The sequence below is a fragment of the Macaca mulatta genome, chromosome 10 (assembly GCF_049350105.2).
Source record: "Macaca mulatta isolate MMU2019108-1 chromosome 10, T2T-MMU8v2.0, whole genome shotgun sequence".
In the NCBI taxonomy this organism is placed as follows: domain Eukaryota; kingdom Metazoa; phylum Chordata; class Mammalia; order Primates; family Cercopithecidae; genus Macaca; species Macaca mulatta.
Window position 1 is genome coordinate 12,896,014 of NC_133415.1, and position 18,410 is coordinate 12,914,423.

General features: G+C 47.7%; 1 protein-coding gene across 3 annotated transcripts in view; it reads left to right on the forward strand.

Annotated features, from left to right (window-relative positions):
* FAM227A (family with sequence similarity 227 member A) overlaps window positions 1–18,410 on the forward strand; it is a 72,895-nt gene that overhangs the window by 24,278 nt on the left and 30,207 nt on the right. For all 3 annotated transcript variants that reach the window (XM_028827703.2, XM_077949709.1, XM_077949708.1), the window contains exons 7-11: window positions 674–775; window positions 1,270–1,374; window positions 3,243–3,366; window positions 5,979–6,086; window positions 8,945–9,024. In XM_028827703.2, the coding sequence (XP_028683536.2) occupies window positions 674–775; window positions 1,270–1,374; window positions 3,243–3,366; window positions 5,979–6,086; window positions 8,945–9,024 (519 nt within the window). The remainder of the gene's footprint in view (window positions 1–673; window positions 776–1,269; window positions 1,375–3,242; window positions 3,367–5,978; window positions 6,087–8,944; window positions 9,025–18,410) is intronic.

Sequence of the window (18,410 nt, forward strand, 5' to 3'; positions counted from 1 at the left end):
GCTCAGGCAAGAACGCTGACCTTTCAGTCCTTCCTTGCCTGTTCTATACAGCAGGATAACTATACTGCCTACCACATAGATGGCGGAGAATAGAAGTGAGAGGAGGTGCTAGCCCTGGGGCACATACAGGAAGCATTCACTAAATGGTACATGTTATTATTACAGTGGGAACTTTGGAGCCAGGGCAAGGGTGAAGACCCAGTTGTATGACAATGGAAGCTACATACCGCTGCTCTGACCTCACGGATAATTCCATTTTAACTTTAGAATTCCATATGCTTGCTGCTAACTCAGCAGAATCTTAGAGTTCTGTGGTTTATGTTTGCCCAGTAACTGCGTTGGTTGATATGAGTTGCTGTTGGCTGAGTGTAGGAGGTGAGAGCTGGAGGTAGTTGGTGTGTGGAGCAGCTGTCCAGAGTCTAGAGTTGTGGGTTCCAATCCTGGCTCAGCCACTTGCCACTTTGGTCCTCGGTTTCCTCATCTATGAGATAACAATGTATGCCTCATAAGACTATTATAGGGGTTAAATGAGAGTATGTAAAATTACCTGGATAGGGCCTCACTGACAGGATAGGTGGTTTTTCTGTTCACTCTAAAATACATTGACTCCAGATGAATTTTTTAAAAAAGAATAACAACAGTAATAATAATGTGAATTTTATTTTTTTTCAAGCATTTCTGTTCAGGGAGAGAATTAGAGAAATTTCTGTCTTCTCCTTCTCCAAGAGCCATCTGGCTGGATAGCTTTTGGTGGATATTTCATGAGAGGTACCAGGTAAATACAAATCTGCTTGTTTCTCTGCCTTGCTTCAGTCATTTTGCTACAAAACCAATTCCATCCTCTTTGACATGGGCTACAAGCCCTTCTGATCCCATGGAGCACCCCGCAGCCTCACCTGTCACCCGGTCCCCTCCCCACCCATGCCTCAGCCACCACACACCCTGTGCTTCAGCCATTGTGCAATGCCCTGCGGCTCCCCCAGGCTTTAGGAGCTGGTTGCACGGCTGTCACAGGCAGGGTTGAGAGTAGACCTCAGGACTTCTGGGCCAGCGTTAGGGTGCTGTCTTCAACAGCGCTCTGCCTCTGTGTACGTGCTTTGTAAATCTCATCCCCAAAAATGAACACGTTATTTCATAAAGCAAACGAGGCTAAATATCTTGAGAATAAGATTGCTGGAAATGAAAGCAATACTGACTTAAAAATCCCAGCCCCTCAGTTGTTTCAGCAAGGGATTTTAGTAATTCCTTTTTCTTTTCTATTCCTGGCAGCCAAACAAGGAGCTCCAGAATAATCTGTTCGACCGGATAGCCCAGCACTACGCCTTACTTTTGTTTCGTGTACCCAAGTCCCACTATGAAGAGGCGCTCTTAAAAGTGAGCATCAGCCACTGTCTAGAAAAAAAGTCACATTAGATTTCTATTCATTTCTGATGCCAAGAGAATGTCTTAAACATTCTTTACATAAGGGAGTAATTACTAAATCGTGATAATCCATACGCTGACTTGCAATGTAGAAGTTACAAAAATACAGTAGAGCTATTTATACTGATTGGAAGATGCAATGATATATTTAAGTGAAAAAGCAATTTATACAACATATATATATATATATATATATATATATATATATATATATATATAAAACCCTGAAAAATATTTACCAAACTCTTAGCAATGCTTATCACTGGGAAGTGAAGTTATAAGAAACTTTCCTCTTTGGGCATGGTGGCTCACGCCTGTAATCCCAGCACTTTGGAAGGCCAAGGTTTGAGGATCACCTGAGGTCAGGAGTTCAAGACTAGCCTGGCCAACATGGCAAAACCCCGTCTCTAAATTGCAAAAATTAGCCAGGAGTGGTGGCGGGCGCCTGTAATCCCAGCTACTCGGGAGACTGAGGCAGGGTTCACGTGAACCCGGGAGGCGGAGGTTGCAGTGAGCCGAGATCGCGGCACTGCACTCCAGCCTGGGCAACAGAGCAAGACTCTGTCTCAAAAAAAAAAGAAACTTTCTCTTTCCATTTTATTATTTATTTTGAGACAGATTCTCGCTCTGTCACCCAGGCTGGAGTGCAGTAGCATGATCTCGACTCGCTGCAACTTCCAATTCCTGGGTTCAAGCAATTCTCCTGCCTCAGCCTTCTGAATAGCTGGGATTACAGGTGCGTACCACCATACCCAGCTAATTTTTGTGTTTTTAGTAGAGATAGGGTTTCACCATGTTGGCCAGGCTGATCTCAAACTCCTGATTTCAAGTGATCCGCCTGCCTCGGCTTCCCAAAGTGCTGGGATTACAGGCATGAGCCACTGTGCCCAGCCTCCCTTTCCATATTATATTTTTCTGTAGTATTTAAATAAGCATATAATTTTAAATTTTAAAATGTGACTATACATATATACTTTTTATATGGGTATATATATATAGATGTATATACTAAAAGGATTGCTAGAAGAAAATATAAGTGAATACTTACATGATTTAGGGATGAAGAAGGACTTCCTTTGTTTTTTTTCCTCTAGAAACAATGTCTGGCTTTGTTGCCAACGTGGTACAATCATAACTCACTGTAGTCTCAAATTTCTGGGCCTGAACTACCCCCCTACCTCAGCCTCCTGAGTAGCTAGGACTACAGGCATGCGCCACCACACCTAGCTAATCCTTTTTTTTTTTTTTTTTTTGAGACAGAGTCTCTCTGTCGCCCAGGCTAGAGTGTAATGGCACAGTCTGGGCTCACTGCAACCTCCGCCTTCTTGGTTGAAGCGATTCTCCTGCCTCAGCCTCCTCCCAGGTAACTGGGATTATAGGCATGCACCACCACACCCAGCTAATTTTTTCTTTTTGGTATTTTTAGTAGAGACAGGGTTTCACCATGTTGGCCAGGCTGGTCTCGAACTCCTGACCTTAGGTGATCCACCCGCCTCAGCCTCCCAAAGCGTTGGGATTACAGGCGTGAGCCACCGCGCCCAGCCCCATTTTACTTCTTAGATTGTGTAGATTAAAGAGTATGGCCAAGTGCAGTGGTACATACCTATATTCCCAGCTACTCAGAAGGCTGAGGCAACAGGATTAGAGGATCACTTCAGCCAGGAGTTCAAATCCAGCCTGGGCAACACAGTGAGAACCTTGTCTCTAAACAACAACGACAAAAACTGTATATAAAAAAAGAAAGTCCTTCCTCATCCCCAAATCACGTAAGCCAGGGTGGAAATGCTGAGAACGTTGCCTAAGCTCTGCTTGCTCCGCAGAGGCTGCCATCACTTCTGAGCAAAGCCATGTACACCAGCTTCTGTTGCTGCTTCCCACAGTCCTGGTTCAACACACACGAATTCAAGTCTGACATCTGTAACACAATGAGCCTGTGGATTTCAGGTGAGCGGTGACTTTTTTCCACCGGGGAAAGCGATTCTGGAAAAATGTTTTCCACTGGTACCTAGGTATGTCATTGTTTGCTTTGACACCCTTCATCAAGGCATTCTCTCTTTTCTCTCCTTAACATTAAAGAGAGCAAAGTATGTATGTGGTTGGAGCCCCAAGGAATACAAATTTTCCTGCTTCCTCAAAACAGTTCTGAGACATCCCTTCCTAATCCCTTTTTTTTTTTTTTTTTTTTCCCTGAGATGGAGTCTCTCTTTGTCACCCAGGCTGAAGTGCAATGGTGCGATCTCAGCTCACTGCAACCTCCGCCTCCCAGATTCAAGTGATTCTCCTGCCTCACCCTCCTGAGTAGCCGGGATTACAGGCATGCACCACCACACCCAGCTAATTTTTGTATTTGTAGTAGAGATGGGGTTTCACCATATTGGTCAGACTGGTCTCAAGCTCCTGATCTTGTGATCCACCCGCCTCAGCCTCCCAAAGTGCTAGGATCATAGGCATGAGCCACAGCACCCGGCCCTTAGCCCCCTTTTTGTGCTCAGCTACATCTACAGGGAGTGAAGGGCCATATCCTAACAAGATAGCAAAGTTTCAGCACGGCCCTGTTAGTTAACTGTGTGCTGTGGGCTGATGCACGCAGGACTCAGGAACCCAAAAGCAGTATGTGAGTTTAGATCATCCCACCCTGCCACCCTCCATGTGACCCCCCACTGGGCAATCATGTGTCCCTCCCTCCAGCACACTCAGGACCAGCTGGATGCCTGCTTTATCAACCACCTTCCAGTCCCCTCCCCTGATCTCAACCTTGACATTTTCTAAGTTCATTAAAAGCTGCCATGTATCGAAAGGTTCCTGTGTACTAAGTGCTGTGCTAAGTAAGCACTTTTCACATCTCCTATTGTGTTGTGGCTTCCTAAGATCACCCCCATGTTAGAAGATTTGCTGGAAGAACTCACGGGTCTCCGTACGTAAGTGTAGTCTCGCTATGATTTATTACAAGAATGTAGTAAGGAAATAGAGCTGGATTATAAGGGAAAAAGGTAGAGTTTGGAGGAATCCATATGCAGACTTCCTTATGCCCCCTCCCTCCCATAAGGAGTCATACAGAACCCACTCATCCCCCTACAACGAAAAGCTAGCAACATGTGTGTGTTGCTTCTGCCCAGGGAAGCCCATTAGAGCTGGAGTGCTCAAAGTTTTCACTGGGATAGTCACATAGACACCTCTGTCTGTCACGTACCACAATTCCAGGACGGCAGGTGTTCAGCATAAGCCACGTTGTTTGTACCAACAGTATAGGCGCAACAAGCCGCTCTTCTTCCATTAGAGAGAGTTTTATATCAGTGGAATAAACTGTTTACTAGCCAGGTTCCCAGAGGCCAGCCAAGGCATCCTCGCAAGCAGGCCTTTCTGAGGACAGCAGTCTCAGGCCTGCTGTCTTAACTCTTTTCTGCACACCCATTTAATCTTCTTCTTCTTTTTTTTTTTTTGAAATGGAGTTTCGCTCTTGTTGCCCATGCTGGAGTGCAATGGCACGATCTCGGCTCACTGCAGCCTCTGCCTCCAGGGATCAAGTAATTCTCCAGCCTCAGCCTCCCGAGTAGATGGGATTACAGGTGCACACCACCACGCCTGGCTAATTTTTGTATTTTTAGTAGAGATGGTGGTCAGGCTGGTCTCGAACTCCTGACCTCAGGTGATCCACCCACCTCAGCCTCCCAAAGTGCTGGGATTACAGGTGTGAGCCACTGCACAGGTGTTCATTCCAGGGCTGTGCCACTCCAAAGCTGGGTCTTTGACTGTTATGCCACCCTGCCTCCCATTTTCTGACTGTCTTCTCTTTTTGCTGTTCCACCTTGCTATTCCCTTTAACATCCAAGGCTGCACCTCCTTACCCCGGTTTATTCCCTGTATAAATAACCCCCCTGTCCACTTTGTCTAGCGGAGCCAGCAGCTTTGCACAGTGGCTCAAATGTCTCAAGTAATCCTTGGAAGCATCACTGTCAAACATATAGAGAGAAACCATTTCTGGCACTAAGCTAAATGTGATCATGTTAAACAAACATTTACTAAACACCTATTGTATTTATTATGTGCCAGACCTAGAGTCCTAGAGGTATAAAGCTGAAGAAGACCCAGCCCCTGTTCTCAGGGAACTCGTGGTCTAGCCAGAACAGGGGACATGGAAAACAAATAACTATGATGTCTTCACATTTGCAAAGCATGTCAGGGACTCACACACCGGTGTGTTCTGACCCTTACACCCAGCGGACAGGTAGGGCAAGGTCATCATCCCCGTGTTCCGGATGAGGAAGCCTCTAGAGAGGAAGTGACTCACCCAAGGCCACCAGGCTGGTATGGGGCAGGGCTAACACTGGAAGCCCAGCCTCCCAGGAACCAGCAGGGGCTCCCCAGGCCTCTTTTGCAGAAGCCTCCATTCTCACTCTTTTTTAAATTTCTTTTTAAATAGAGACGGGGTCCCACTATGTTGCCCAGGCTGGTCTCCTGTGCTCAAGTGACCTCCCACCTTGGCTTCTCAAAGTTCTGGGATTACGGGCGTGATCCACCGCGCCTGGCCCCATTCTCACTCTTGCCTCCTCCCTTAGGCACCTATCCTAGCCCACAGAGCTATGACAGCTGGAACTACTCAGAACTAGACCCAGAGCGATTCCGCAGAGAAGAATTAATGTTACACAGAAGAAGACTGATAAAGGGTAAGTTAGCAGTTACAGCCTCCTGCCTTCTTTGCCGCTGCCATACCCAACTACTATCTAACTGAGGGAGGAGAGGCCGTGGCATTGTTGTCCTCTGGTCAGGTTCTCTCTTGGGTACCCCCAAACTAGCCACCAAAATTCTTTGTGCTTGTGGACTGTAGTGTACAACATAATCATTGGGAGGCAGGGGATGGAATTTTGTATTGGAATAGTGGATGCCAGATGATGAGTGTCTACCTATGTGCAAGGCACTGTGATGAGCTCTCTGCCTCTTTTTTTTTTTTTTTTTTTTTTTTTTTTGGAGATAGAGTCTCACTCTGTCACCCAGGCTGGAGTGCGGTGGCGTGATCTCGGCTTACTGCAACCTCCGCCTCCCGGGTTCAAGCAATTCTCCTGCCTCATCCTCCCGAGTAGCTGGGATTATAGGCACCCGCCACCAAGCCCAGCTAATTTTTGTATTTTTAGTAGAGATGGGGTTTCCCCATGTTGGCTGGGCTGGTCTTGAACTCCTGACCTCAAATGATCCACCTGCCTCGGCCTCCCAAAGTGCTGGGATTACAGACGTGAGCCCCCGTGCCTGGCCAGCCCATTTTATTTAATCCTCACGACAGCCTGCTGAAGTACACACTAAATCCAATTCACAGATGAGGAAACTAAAGCTCAGAGAAGCGACTTGTCCAAGGTCAGCTTTTCTGTTGTACTCAGCAGACACATGATGAGCTCTGGGTGCCAGGTACTCTGCTCAGCACTGGGAACACGGTGGTGGTGGCAAGCCCAGTCCCTCTGTTGCAGGGCCAAGGAACCCCAGAATTGGGACTTCTGCCTGGAAAGGTTCAAGGCGTTGCCCAGGAAGGAATTCAAGGATGAGCTGGGGGTAGAACAAAGTGTCTCACCTTGACTATGGCAGCCCTCTGACTGCTTCTGCAGAGTAGGGCTACCCCATAAGCAGTGTGTTGAGAACAAGAGCTCAGGGCCAGTTCTGCAGGCTCATTTATACCCATGTTTAATTACAGGCAAATTAAGGGGCAGGTTATTCAGAAATTTCTGGAAAAAGGGGTGGTAAATTCCAGGTCCGGTCATTGCTAGGGAATGATAAACTGACTTGACGCCTAGTGGGCATGTCTTAGGGAGCTAGTCTTCAATTAGGTCTGGAGTAGAGTTCCACCTCCAACCTCACCTCCTTATGATCTGGTGGGAAATTCAGGCCACACAATTGTCCTGCAAGGGATTGGGCACTGCACTGGAGGGATTCAGTCCAGCCCTGAGAAGGCTAGTACGTGGCGTTTGAGTTGAGATTCGAAGGGTGTGTTGGTCCAAGGACCTGCAGCATCAGTATCTCTCCAAATCTACTGACTCCGACTCTGCAGTTGATCAGGAGGACTTCCAGTGATCTAGAAGCATGTTCTAGTTTGAGAAGCCCTGGTTTAGGGCACAAAGGAAGAGAATACCTGAAACCCTTGGAGCAGAGCACGGTGGTGGTTACTAGCTGGAAATGATAAGCTGGCACTCACTCAGGGCCAGACGCTTTTTGGTTTTTTTTTGAGACAGACTCTCGCTCTGTCGCCCAGGCTGGAGTGCAATGGCATGATCTCGGCTCACTGCAACCTCCGCCTCCCAGGTTCAGGTGATCCTCCTGCCTCAGCCTCCCAACACTTTTACCTGTTAGCTCTCTAAGCATTTCCATTTCTTGTTCCCTTCATAGATATGATTTCCCAGTAGTCATCATGCACACTCAGGGAGGTTTTTTTTCCTCTTCTTTTCTTTTCCTTCCTTCCTTCCTTCCTTTCTTTCTTTTTTTTTTTTTTTTTAGACAGTCTATGTCACCCGGGCTGGAGTGCAGCGGCGTGATCTCAGCTCACTGCAACCTCTGCCTTCTGGTTCAAGCGATTCTCGAGCCTCAGCCTCCTGAGTAGCTGGGATTACAGGCATGCGCCACCACACCCGGCTAATTTTTGTATTTTTAGTACAAAAATACAGGGTGAGACAGGGTTTCACCATGTTGCCCAGGCTAGTCTCAAACTCCTGAGCTCAAGCAATCTGCCCACCTTGGCCTCCCAAAGTGCTGGGATTATAGGCGTGAGCCACCGTGCCCGGCCGACTCAGGGAGTTTTTTCAAAGTGAAGAAAAACCTAACCCATAAATTATCTGAGTTTAATGACATTTTAATGAATATTAAATTTAACAGCTATGAATTTGATAGATTGTTTCTTAAGCATTTAAGCATTTTAATTTTGCAGAGCTCCAAACTGGTTTTTCTTCTGAAGCCAGTCCTTTTTTTCCTGTGGGTTGAGTGTCTACCCTATGCACAGGGCTGTGTATACATTATTATTATTATTATTTTTTTTTTTTTTTGAGACAGAGTCTTGCTCTGTCGCCCAGGCTGGAATGCAGTGGCGCGATCTCGGCTCACTGCAAGCTCCGCCTCCCGAGTTCACGCCATTCTCCTGCCTCAGCCTCCCAAGTAGCTGGGATTACAGGAGCCCGCCACCATGCCCGGCTAATTTTTTGTATTTTTTTTTTAGTAGAGACGGAGTTTCACCGTGTTAGCCAGGATGGTCTCGATCTCCTGACTTCGTGATCCACCCACCTCGGCTTCCCAAAGTGCTGGGATTGCAGGCGTGAGCCACCTTGCCCAGCCCTGTGCATACATTATTTCCTTTAATTTGTGCATTCACCCTAGAGGGAGATACTGTGCACAGTCTAACAGGATCAGGGTCGGGTAACTTGCCCAGCAGGTGGAGTCAACAGACTTTCTGGGTGTCACTCTCTCCAGAAAGGAGGCTGTTTCAAGCTCCTGGGCTGCAATCTTCATTGCCCCATGACAAGACGAACTAATAACAGCTTTTTCCCTTCTATAGGGAGAGAGTTTTCTTTGTTTGCTGGTACGAGAGCCTTCTCCCAGAAGCCAGGCCAGAGCAGGAAATTCTGCCACCCTCAGGTAAGTGGGGAGGCACAGACCAGGACCCCTTGGGGCCCCATAAGCTTCAGAAACCGTGGGTTCTTCTGGAGCATCAGTGGCCTCCTGTTAGTTGCACATCTCTGTACCCCTTGCCCAGGTCTACCCCATCTTCTAAGTGAGGAGCCCCGGGAGGCTCCTCACTTGGGTGGGTAAGTGGCGCACTAAGTGGGTAAGTGGCGCACTAAGGCGCATTCACAGAAATGTAGCGATTGAGAAGAGAAAGGGAAGGAACCAGGTTTTCAGTGTAGGCTGCAGTGCAAGATGCTTTTACTTATTTTTTTCTCCACTAATCCTCATGGCAAACCTGAAACCTAGCAGTCATCCCTGATACCTACTTTATCCTCTGCCCTATTGATGTTCCTTCTGACGTACCTCCCAGAACCACCTGTTTCTCACTCTTCCACTCCCACCACCCTAGTTTGAGTTCCCATCACTACTGCAGTAGGCACCTAACTGGTCTCCCTCAGGTTCTCAGATACTTCTAGGGCCATCTTTTCAAAGTGCAAAGCTAAGTACATCATCCCATCACCACCTGACTCTATCCTATCCCCCGACCCTAAAAACCCTACTTCCAGGCCAGGCACAGTGACTCACGCCTGTAATCCCAATACTTTGGGAGCCTGAGGCAGGCAGATCACTTGAGGCCAGGAGTCCAAGACCAGCCTGGTCCACATGGTGAAACCCCGTCTCTACTAAGAATACAAAAATTAGCCAGGCTTGGTGGCACACACCTGTAGTCCCAGCTACTCAGGAGGCTGAGGCACAAGAATTGCTTGAACCTGGGAGGCAGAGGTTGCAGAGAGTTGAGGTCACACCACTGCACTCCAGCCTGGGTGACAGAGCAAGACTCTGTCTAAAAAAAAAAAAAAAAAAAAAAAAAAGTCCTACTTCTAGCCGATAAAACTACACCCTCCACACCCCAGAATGCTTCCTCTGGCCTTTAGAGTAGACTGACTTGCACAGCCTTGCTCATCTAGCTCAACCCCTTCTCCACCCTCCTGGGCTCTCAGGGGTCCTGCCATGGGGGACTTCTTTCAGTTCCTTGTATACCACACTCCCTTCCTGTATGTGGCCTCTGTACCTCCTGTTCTTCTTGTCCCAGGTAAACTCCCATCACCACTGCCATTGTCACTGTCAGCATTTCCTCCCAACTCCCAAGTCCAGAGACATTGAAAGCATGCAGTTAGCCAAATGCCACAAATAAAGGCCTTTTTTTTTTTTTTCTTTTTCTGAAGAACTGGAAAAAAAAATCCAGGGCAGGGTTTAGCAAACTATGAATCAGACCTTTCACTGCCTGTTTTTGAAAATAAAGCTTTATTGGCACACAGCCATGGCCATTCATTTACTATTGTCTACAACTACCTTTGCACTGAAACAGCAGAGTTGAATACTTGCAATAAAGACTTTATGACCTGGAAAGCCAAATATTTGTCATGTGGCTTTTTGCAGAAAAAGTTTGCCAACCCCTGGTCTAAGAGATATATAGTCATCCTTCCATCTCAGTTCAGATTCTTGTAGGGAGGGAAAAAAACCTTTTATCTACCCTCTTAGGCAAAGTGTATGGATCCCTACAAGTTAAACTGACAAAAGACAGACAGTGTAACAGGAAAAAGGCATTCAAATTTTATTTGATGTTCATATTTTTACATGACACAGGACTTCATTGGAAAAAAGTGAAAACCTCAAAGAAGTGGCTAGGTCTGAGAGTTCACATACCACCCTAACAAAGAGCAGTTAATTGTGGAGATGTGACAAGACAAAGGAAAAGAGGTTTGGGCTTCCAGGGATGGTAAATTGTGGGAAGGTAAATATATGGGAGAAACTAATGGAAGATAAGGATTCAATATATATATCAATAAGATTTGTATATGCAGATTCAAGGGTGCTATCTCCAGTGATAAGTTGTCTCTTCTTCCTGATACTGGAGATGGGAAGCAGGGACACCTTCACAAAGGAAAATTTATGCTCTGCTTTTAGATGGAAAGTGGAATTTTAAAGAGATTTCCTGCATCTGCTGTTTTTCAATTGCCTTCAGCTCAAAATAATTCTTATGCAAAGTGGCCTATTTTGGGATGACAGATTCTGACCCCCTTCACTCTCATCCTCAGGGTCAGCGTTCTGCCCCTCTGGGCTGGATGAGGATCCTTGTTATACAGACCAATGTCCCTTTCCTTTAGAGCACTCATGTAATTATTTGGTTATTACTGTGATCATGGCTGTTTCCCGCCCCCCAATCTTTTTTTTAAATTGGTTTATTCTTTTAGAGACAGGGTCTCACTCTGTTGCCCAGGCCAGAGTGCTGTGGTGTGATCATAGCTCACTGCAGCCTCAACCTCCTGGATTCAAGTGATCCTACTGCCTTAACCTCCTGAGTAGCTGGAACGTGTCACCACGAATTTTTAGTAGAGGTGGGTGGTCTTGAACTTCTAGCTCAAGCAGTCTTCCCACCTCAGCCTCCTGAAGCACTTCAATTATAGGTGTGAGCCACCAGGCCCAGCCTCCCCACTAATCTTTACACCCTAGGAGAACATTCCCACTTCTAGTACCTGAATGCCCCATTTCTAATACATACTTCCTTAATAAATGGCATTAGAGACTACATTCATTAAGACAGCCTCCTCTGGCTGGGTGCAGAAGCTCAGCCTATAATCCCAGCACTTTGGGAGTCCGAGGTGGGCGGATCACAATGTCAGGAGATCGAGACCATCTTGGCTAGCACGGTGAAACCCCATCTCTACTAAAAATAGAAAAAATTAGCCGGGTGTGGTGGCGCACACCTGTAGTCCTAGCTACTGGGGAGGCTGAGGCAGGAGAATTGCTCTAACCCAGGAGGTGGAGGTTGCAGTGAGCTGAGATCGTGCCACTGCACTCCAGCCTGGGTGACAGAGCAAGACTCTGTCTCAAAAAAAAAAATATATATATATATATATATATATATGTTCTCACAGGTTCAGATTCTAGCTGTGTGGCCTCAGGCAAGTTATTTGACTTCCCTAAGACTTTGTTTCTACAGGTCTAAAATAGGTATAACAACCATGGTGCCTTCTTGCAGACATTCTGAAGACTGTGCGACCCCATAGCTCAGAAGGGCACTCAGCGCTGCCTGGCCGCACCACTGTACTGCCCTAGCATGCCCAGGTTCTCCCACCTTCAAAACACTTCCCCTGCAGGGCGTCCTTCCCCACCTGCCCTCCCCCCCAGCACCACCCAGGGAAGGTCTTCACTGAGAAATCACGAGCAGTCAGCAGGAAGGCCCGTGCCTTCCCACCACCAAGACATCCTGTCCCGCTCTGCACCCTCGCCGTCTGCCATCTCTGTGCCTACAGAGAGGCCCTGCTCCCCTCCCGGCTCAGTCCCCAACCTGTGTTCTGAACCTCGGCCCTCTCGGCTTCCCAAGGAGAGATGCCCTTAGCGCCCCTCTTTCCTGCATCCTCATTTCCTCCCATTCTGTGGGGTCATTCCCGTCACTGAACAGCGGTGCTTTCAGCATCTCTTATCTCAACTCCACATCCCCATCTTCTGCTCCCTTTCACTCCAGAACTTCTTTTTTTATGAGACGGAGTTTCACTCTTTTTTTTTTTTTTTTTTTTTTTTTTTTTGAGACGGAGTCTCGCTCTGTCGCCCAGGCTGGAGTGCAGTGGCCAGATCTCAGCTCACTGCAAGCTCTGCCTCCCGGTTCACGCCATTCTCCTGCCTCAGCCTCCCGAGTAGCTGGAACTACAGGCGCCCGCCACCTCGCCCGGCTAGTTTTTTTTTTTTTTTTTTTTTAATTTTTTAGTAGAGACGGGGTTTTACCGGGTTAGCCAGGATGGTCTCGATCTCCTGACCTCGTGATCCGCCCGATGAGACGAAGTTTCACTCTTATAGCCCAGGCTGGAGTGCAGTGGCGCAATCTTGGCTCACTGCAACCTCCGCCTTCTGGTTTCAAGCGATTCTCCTGCCTCAGCTTCCTGAGTAGCTGGGATTACAGGCTTGTGCCACCATGCCCGGCCAACTTTTTTTGTATTTTTAGCAGAGACAGGGTTTCACCATGTTGGCCAGGCTAGCCTCGAACTCCTGACCTCAGGCGATCCACCCACCTCGGCCTCCCAAAGTGCTGGGATTACAGGCGTGAGCCACCACACCCGGCCCAGAACTTCTTGGAAGATGCCTCTGTAACCCCATCTCTGCCTGGCTACTCCTGTCAGGTTCCTACCCTCGGCAGCCACTGCAGCTGCTCTTGGCAACAGCGCGGGGACCGCACTGGCTTGGACTGAGTCACTCCTCTAACCTGTTTGGTGTGGTTGGCCACTCCCATCTTCTTGAGACGCTTTGTTCTCTTGGCTTCTTTGTTGCTAGACTTTTGACAGTGTCTTCCTTCCTCACTGGCTGACCCCTCTCCATCTTCTCTGCCAGCTCCCTGTCCTGTCAGTCTACTCTTTCCCAAGCCCCCTTCCTTACTATATCTACATGTTCTCCCTGGGTGGCCTCATCTGGTCTGGTAGCTTCAAATACCGCCCACACGCCAGTGACCCACCTTCGTCCTGGCCTCTCCCGGAACTTGCACTGGTCTGCCCACCAGCCCTCTCAGCCACACCAGGAGGATCTGAGACTTAGCCAGGTGAGGAAAGCACCTGACTCCTAGCCCCCGATGTTCTCTCTTGCCGGGCTGACTGCAGCAGCTGCCACCTAGGCTCCTTTCTTTTACTTGTAGCTCCAACCCAGCCTCCACACAGTGACCAGAGTAACCTTTTACAGGTATACATCAGATGGGGTCATTCCTGCTTGAAACCTCCAATAACTTCTTCATTGCATTTGGAATAAAATCCAGTCTCGTTCACCTGACTTGCAGTGCGGTACAGAATCAGGCCCCCCGATTCCAGGTGCCTGGCACCCATTCCCTCCCGCAGCACCAGGCACTGGACTTCCTTCTGCCTCTTGGATGTGCCAGGTCTATGCCTGGTTGGGCCTTTGCACTCGCTGTCCTCTTTGCCTGGAATCTGCTTTCCTCAGGGATCCAGAGGAGAAAGCTGGCTCCTCCTTGTCCCTCAGATGCCAGGTTCACTGTCATTGCCCTAGAGAAGCCGTCCCTGATGGCCAGCCACTGGCGTCCTGTCGCCTGTCTCACTCTCTGCACGGTACTTATCCTCCTGTTGGGTTGATGTGGTGTTTGGAGTTTGTCTCCCTCTCTTAGAGGTAAACTCTGTCCGGGCGAGGTGCTCAAGCCTGTAATCCCAGCACTTTGGGAGGCCCAGGCAGGAGGATCACTTGAGGTCGGGAGTTTGAGACCAGTCTGGCCAACATGGTGAAACCCCATCTCTACTAAAAATACATAAATTAGTTGGGCGTGGTGGCGTGTGCCTATAATCCCAGCTACGGGGGAGGCTGAGGCAGGAGAATTGCTTGAACCAGGGGGCAGAGGTTGCAGTGAGCTGAGGTTGCAGTGAGCTGAGATCGTACCACTGCACTCCAGCCTGGGCAACAGTTATTGCTGTTCTCTCTTTTACCTCCTAGAACAGACCTAACACAAAGAAGACACTTAACAAATATTTCTGGACTTTGTGAACGAGGTCATCTATGTAAACTTTGGCCCTGTGCTTAGCATATGACGGTACTCTGTAAACATCAGTTCCCAAAAAGTGCAGACGACGCAGGTACTGCAGAGGGACAGCAGCACTCAGAGACCAAGACCAAAATATTATTCAGTGTTTGGGTACCGCCTGTCACAGTGGCTTGAAACAAGCGTGTGGTCTTTGTACTGAAATACGTAAACTCTCTGACAGTTATTTCAGGAACCTAGTTAAGAGATTCCATTTACTGCCCCCAAAATAGAAATAATCAAAAACTCTGGAACCTTAAGCACAGCTGCAGTTTTAATGGGCAAACCAGGATAGAGGGAGTAATTGGGTTTTGTGGTGGAGATAGAGCCTCTCTTGTCAAGAGCAGACACGTTTTCCCATCTGCTCAATGAAAGAGCTGGCTGTGTTCAAAATATGCTTTTCAATGGCAATAGTCTGTCTGAGAGTCCACAATTCAGGGGAATGAATTGCAATTACTTTCCTTCTCTTACCTGCTGTCTGCCCTTCGCTTGTTTAAGTGTTAGGGATTTGCAAAGTGGAAATGAAAAAGTATCTAACCACAGAGCTGGCTTCTGCTCTGAGACCTAGCTATAAATTAGGACACCTACCTATTAGAGACTAAGTCATTTGTTCATTTAATAAGTATTTTTAAAGATAGAAAAGTTTTAGGAAATGGAATCTGAGGGAGAAAATGATCGGGAGAGAGAACACCAGAGAGATGAAGAGAGCAGCAGGCAGGATCTTCTCCTCTGCCTCTCTTTGTACAGTGGCTCAGCGCTGCGTCCCCCTTTCCTAGCTCCCCATGTCCTAAACCTGGAGAAGTGGTATATAGTGGAGAGACCAGACTATCAAATTAGGCATGGATTAGAATCCTAGCTCTTAACCTGGCCAACATGGTGAAACCCTGTCTCTACTAAAAACACAAAAAGTAGACGGGCGTAGTGCCACACACCTGTGGTCCCAGCTACTTAGGGGACTGAGGCACGAGAATTGCTTGAACCCAGGAGGCAGAGGTTGCAGTGAGCTGCACTCCACTACTGCACTCCAGCCTGGGCAGCAGAGCGAGACCCTGTCTCAAAAAAAAAAAGAATTCTAGCTCTTAGATGAGTCATTTCATCTCCCTGAACCTCAGTTTTCTTATCAGTAAAATGGGTACCTAGAGAAATCAGTCACGATGTGGGCATTAAATGTGATCTTATACGCAAGCACTCAACAAATAGCATAGCACAGAGTAAGAGCTCAATAAACATTAGCTCTTATCATCTTATACAAGGGTGGTACCTAGAGAAACACAGCTGGAGATTAAGAAAAAGGATGTCTTTGAGCCAGGAAGGCATACATTTCAGGGACTCCCAGCATCTGTGAAACCCAGTTGTACACACCTTCCCCCATTATATATATCAGGTGCAAACACGTAGTATTAGGATCCTGAGCTTTGTCTCTGGGAAGATGATGAGATGGCTAGAAACTGCATTGTCAGGGTCCAAGGACATCCCTGGGCTGGGACCTTGGACCTAGGTCCTTGCAGGGGGGAAAACAAACAAACATTTTGGGGGACTAAGGTGGGAGGATGGCTTGAGCCCAGGAGTTTGAGACCAACCTGGGCAACATAGTGAGATCCCCTGTCTCTACCAAAAAAAAATATATTTTTAATTAGCCAGGTGTGGTGGTACATGCCTGTGGACCCAGCTCCTGAGGAGGCTGAGGCAAAATTTTTTTTTTTTTTTGGTAGAGTTTTTGTAGAGCCAAAAAAAAAAAAAAAAAAGACAGTGAAGGAAGGCTTCTGTAAGGAGGAATCATCATCAAAGTTCTCAGCTGCAAACCATAGAATCCACTCCAGCTAGTTTAAGCAGAAAGAAATGCATTAAAGGCGCACAGCTCCCCTGGAAGAGCCTCTGTGTTAGCTTCAGAGGCCATGCTACCAAGAATGATGCCCAAACCATAGTGCCTCTGCCAAGGTGTGCCACTGTGTGCCAGTGTGACTGAGGACTGGATGTTAAAAGTTCTACACTGCTTCTTGAAAAACCAGTTGCTCCTGTTAACAGCCTCTCTAAAAACTGGAGTCCACATGCTTCCCATTTCCTCCCTGTTGCTCATTTCCATCTTGAAGTCTCAGGCAGGGGTGGTGTATCTGCAGGTAGAGCCTAGGTGAAATGTCTGCACCCCAGCTGCAACTTAAGTCTTTTTTTTTTTTTTTTTTTTTGAGACGGAGTCTTGCTCTGTTGCCCAGGCTGGAGTGCAGTGGCCGGATCTCAGCTCACAGCAAGCTCCGCCCCCCGGGTCCAGGCCACTCTTCCGCCTCAGCCTCCCGAGTAGCTGGGACCACAGGCGCCCGCCGCCTCACCCGGCTAGTTTTTTGTATTTTTTAGTAGAGACGGGGTTTCACCGTGTTAGCCAGGATGGTCTCCATCTCCTGACCTCGTGATCCGCCCGTCTCGGCCTCCCAAAGTGCTGGGATTACAGGCTTGAGCCACTGTGCCCTGCCTAAGTCTTTTACCTTGGGGATGGGTCTCACATATGTGAAGGAAAAAAATCACACATGTAGCAAGTAATGACCCCAGAAGATGCCATTTGAGCTGAGAACCAAGAGATGAGGAGTCAGCCATTGGAAGAGTAAATGGCAGAACCTTCCAGGAAGAAGGGACAGCATGTGCAAAGGCCCCGAGGCAGGTAAAAAAGAGCTCGAGTGTTCAGGAAACAGAGAAGGCCAATACTGTACCCCAGAGAGTGAGGAGAAGAGAGGCACAAGCCAAGGCTGGGAGGTAGACAGGGCTGGATGCTGCAGAGTTATAAGCATCATAGAAAGCAACATGAATATGGATATAATTGAAGTGCCATGAGAATTCATTACATTAGGGACGACATGATGTGATTTGTATTTTTTAAAGATCACACTGTCTTTTGAATATGGAGGATGTGTTGGAGGGGCACGGAAGACCAGCTGGGAGGCTTCTGTATTTGTCTAAATGACAAATATAGAAGGTGGCAAGAAGCAGACAGACCTGACGCATTGGGAGATGGGTCTTTCAACACTTGCTAGTGCGATGGCTTTGGGAGTGGGGAGGAGAAGTGGGGGAAGAAAGGACGGAGTTGAAGGTTGCCTCCCAGGCGTGCGGCTTCAGCATCTGAATGGTGCCATTTACCGAGATGGACAGTGTAGGGTTGAGTTAGCGGAAAGCTATCAAGAGTTCAACTTTGAACTTGTTAACTTTAAGATGCCAATGAAAAGTGCAAATGAAGATAGATGCCAAGTAGGTAGATATACAAGACGGGACTTTGGAGGAGAGGCCTGGCTTACAGAGAGAACAATTTCTACCCAAGCCAAAATTTGGGAACTAGGAGTGCATGACCACTGTGGAGCCACAGGCAAAGGCACTGGGGTACGGTACTGGCCTTCTCTGGACTTGGTGCCAGGAGACCTAGGCACTAAGACCTAGGCATCTAGGTGATGCCTGCTATCAGTTACATGCCTTGAGGCAAATCTAGGCCTCCATGTTTTTATCCACAAAATGGGCATCACGACTGGTATTCATTCTTATAGATTCAATCTAGGGGTAACCAAGGTCCCAGAGATTGTCGTTTAGTTATGTCTTGTCAGAATACCTACTAATTTAACCAGAATTTTCCCAAGTTCCACAGCATAGATATAGTCAGTGTCCTTAACAATAATGACTCAGATTTCTCCAGCTCGTGTCCATACCTGCTAATTCCAGGTCTGTGCAGCTCTCTCCCCACCCAGACATTTCTAGGCATCCCTAGATTATATCTCATAGTAGCTCAAATATAGGCTCCCCCTCCAACACTGTA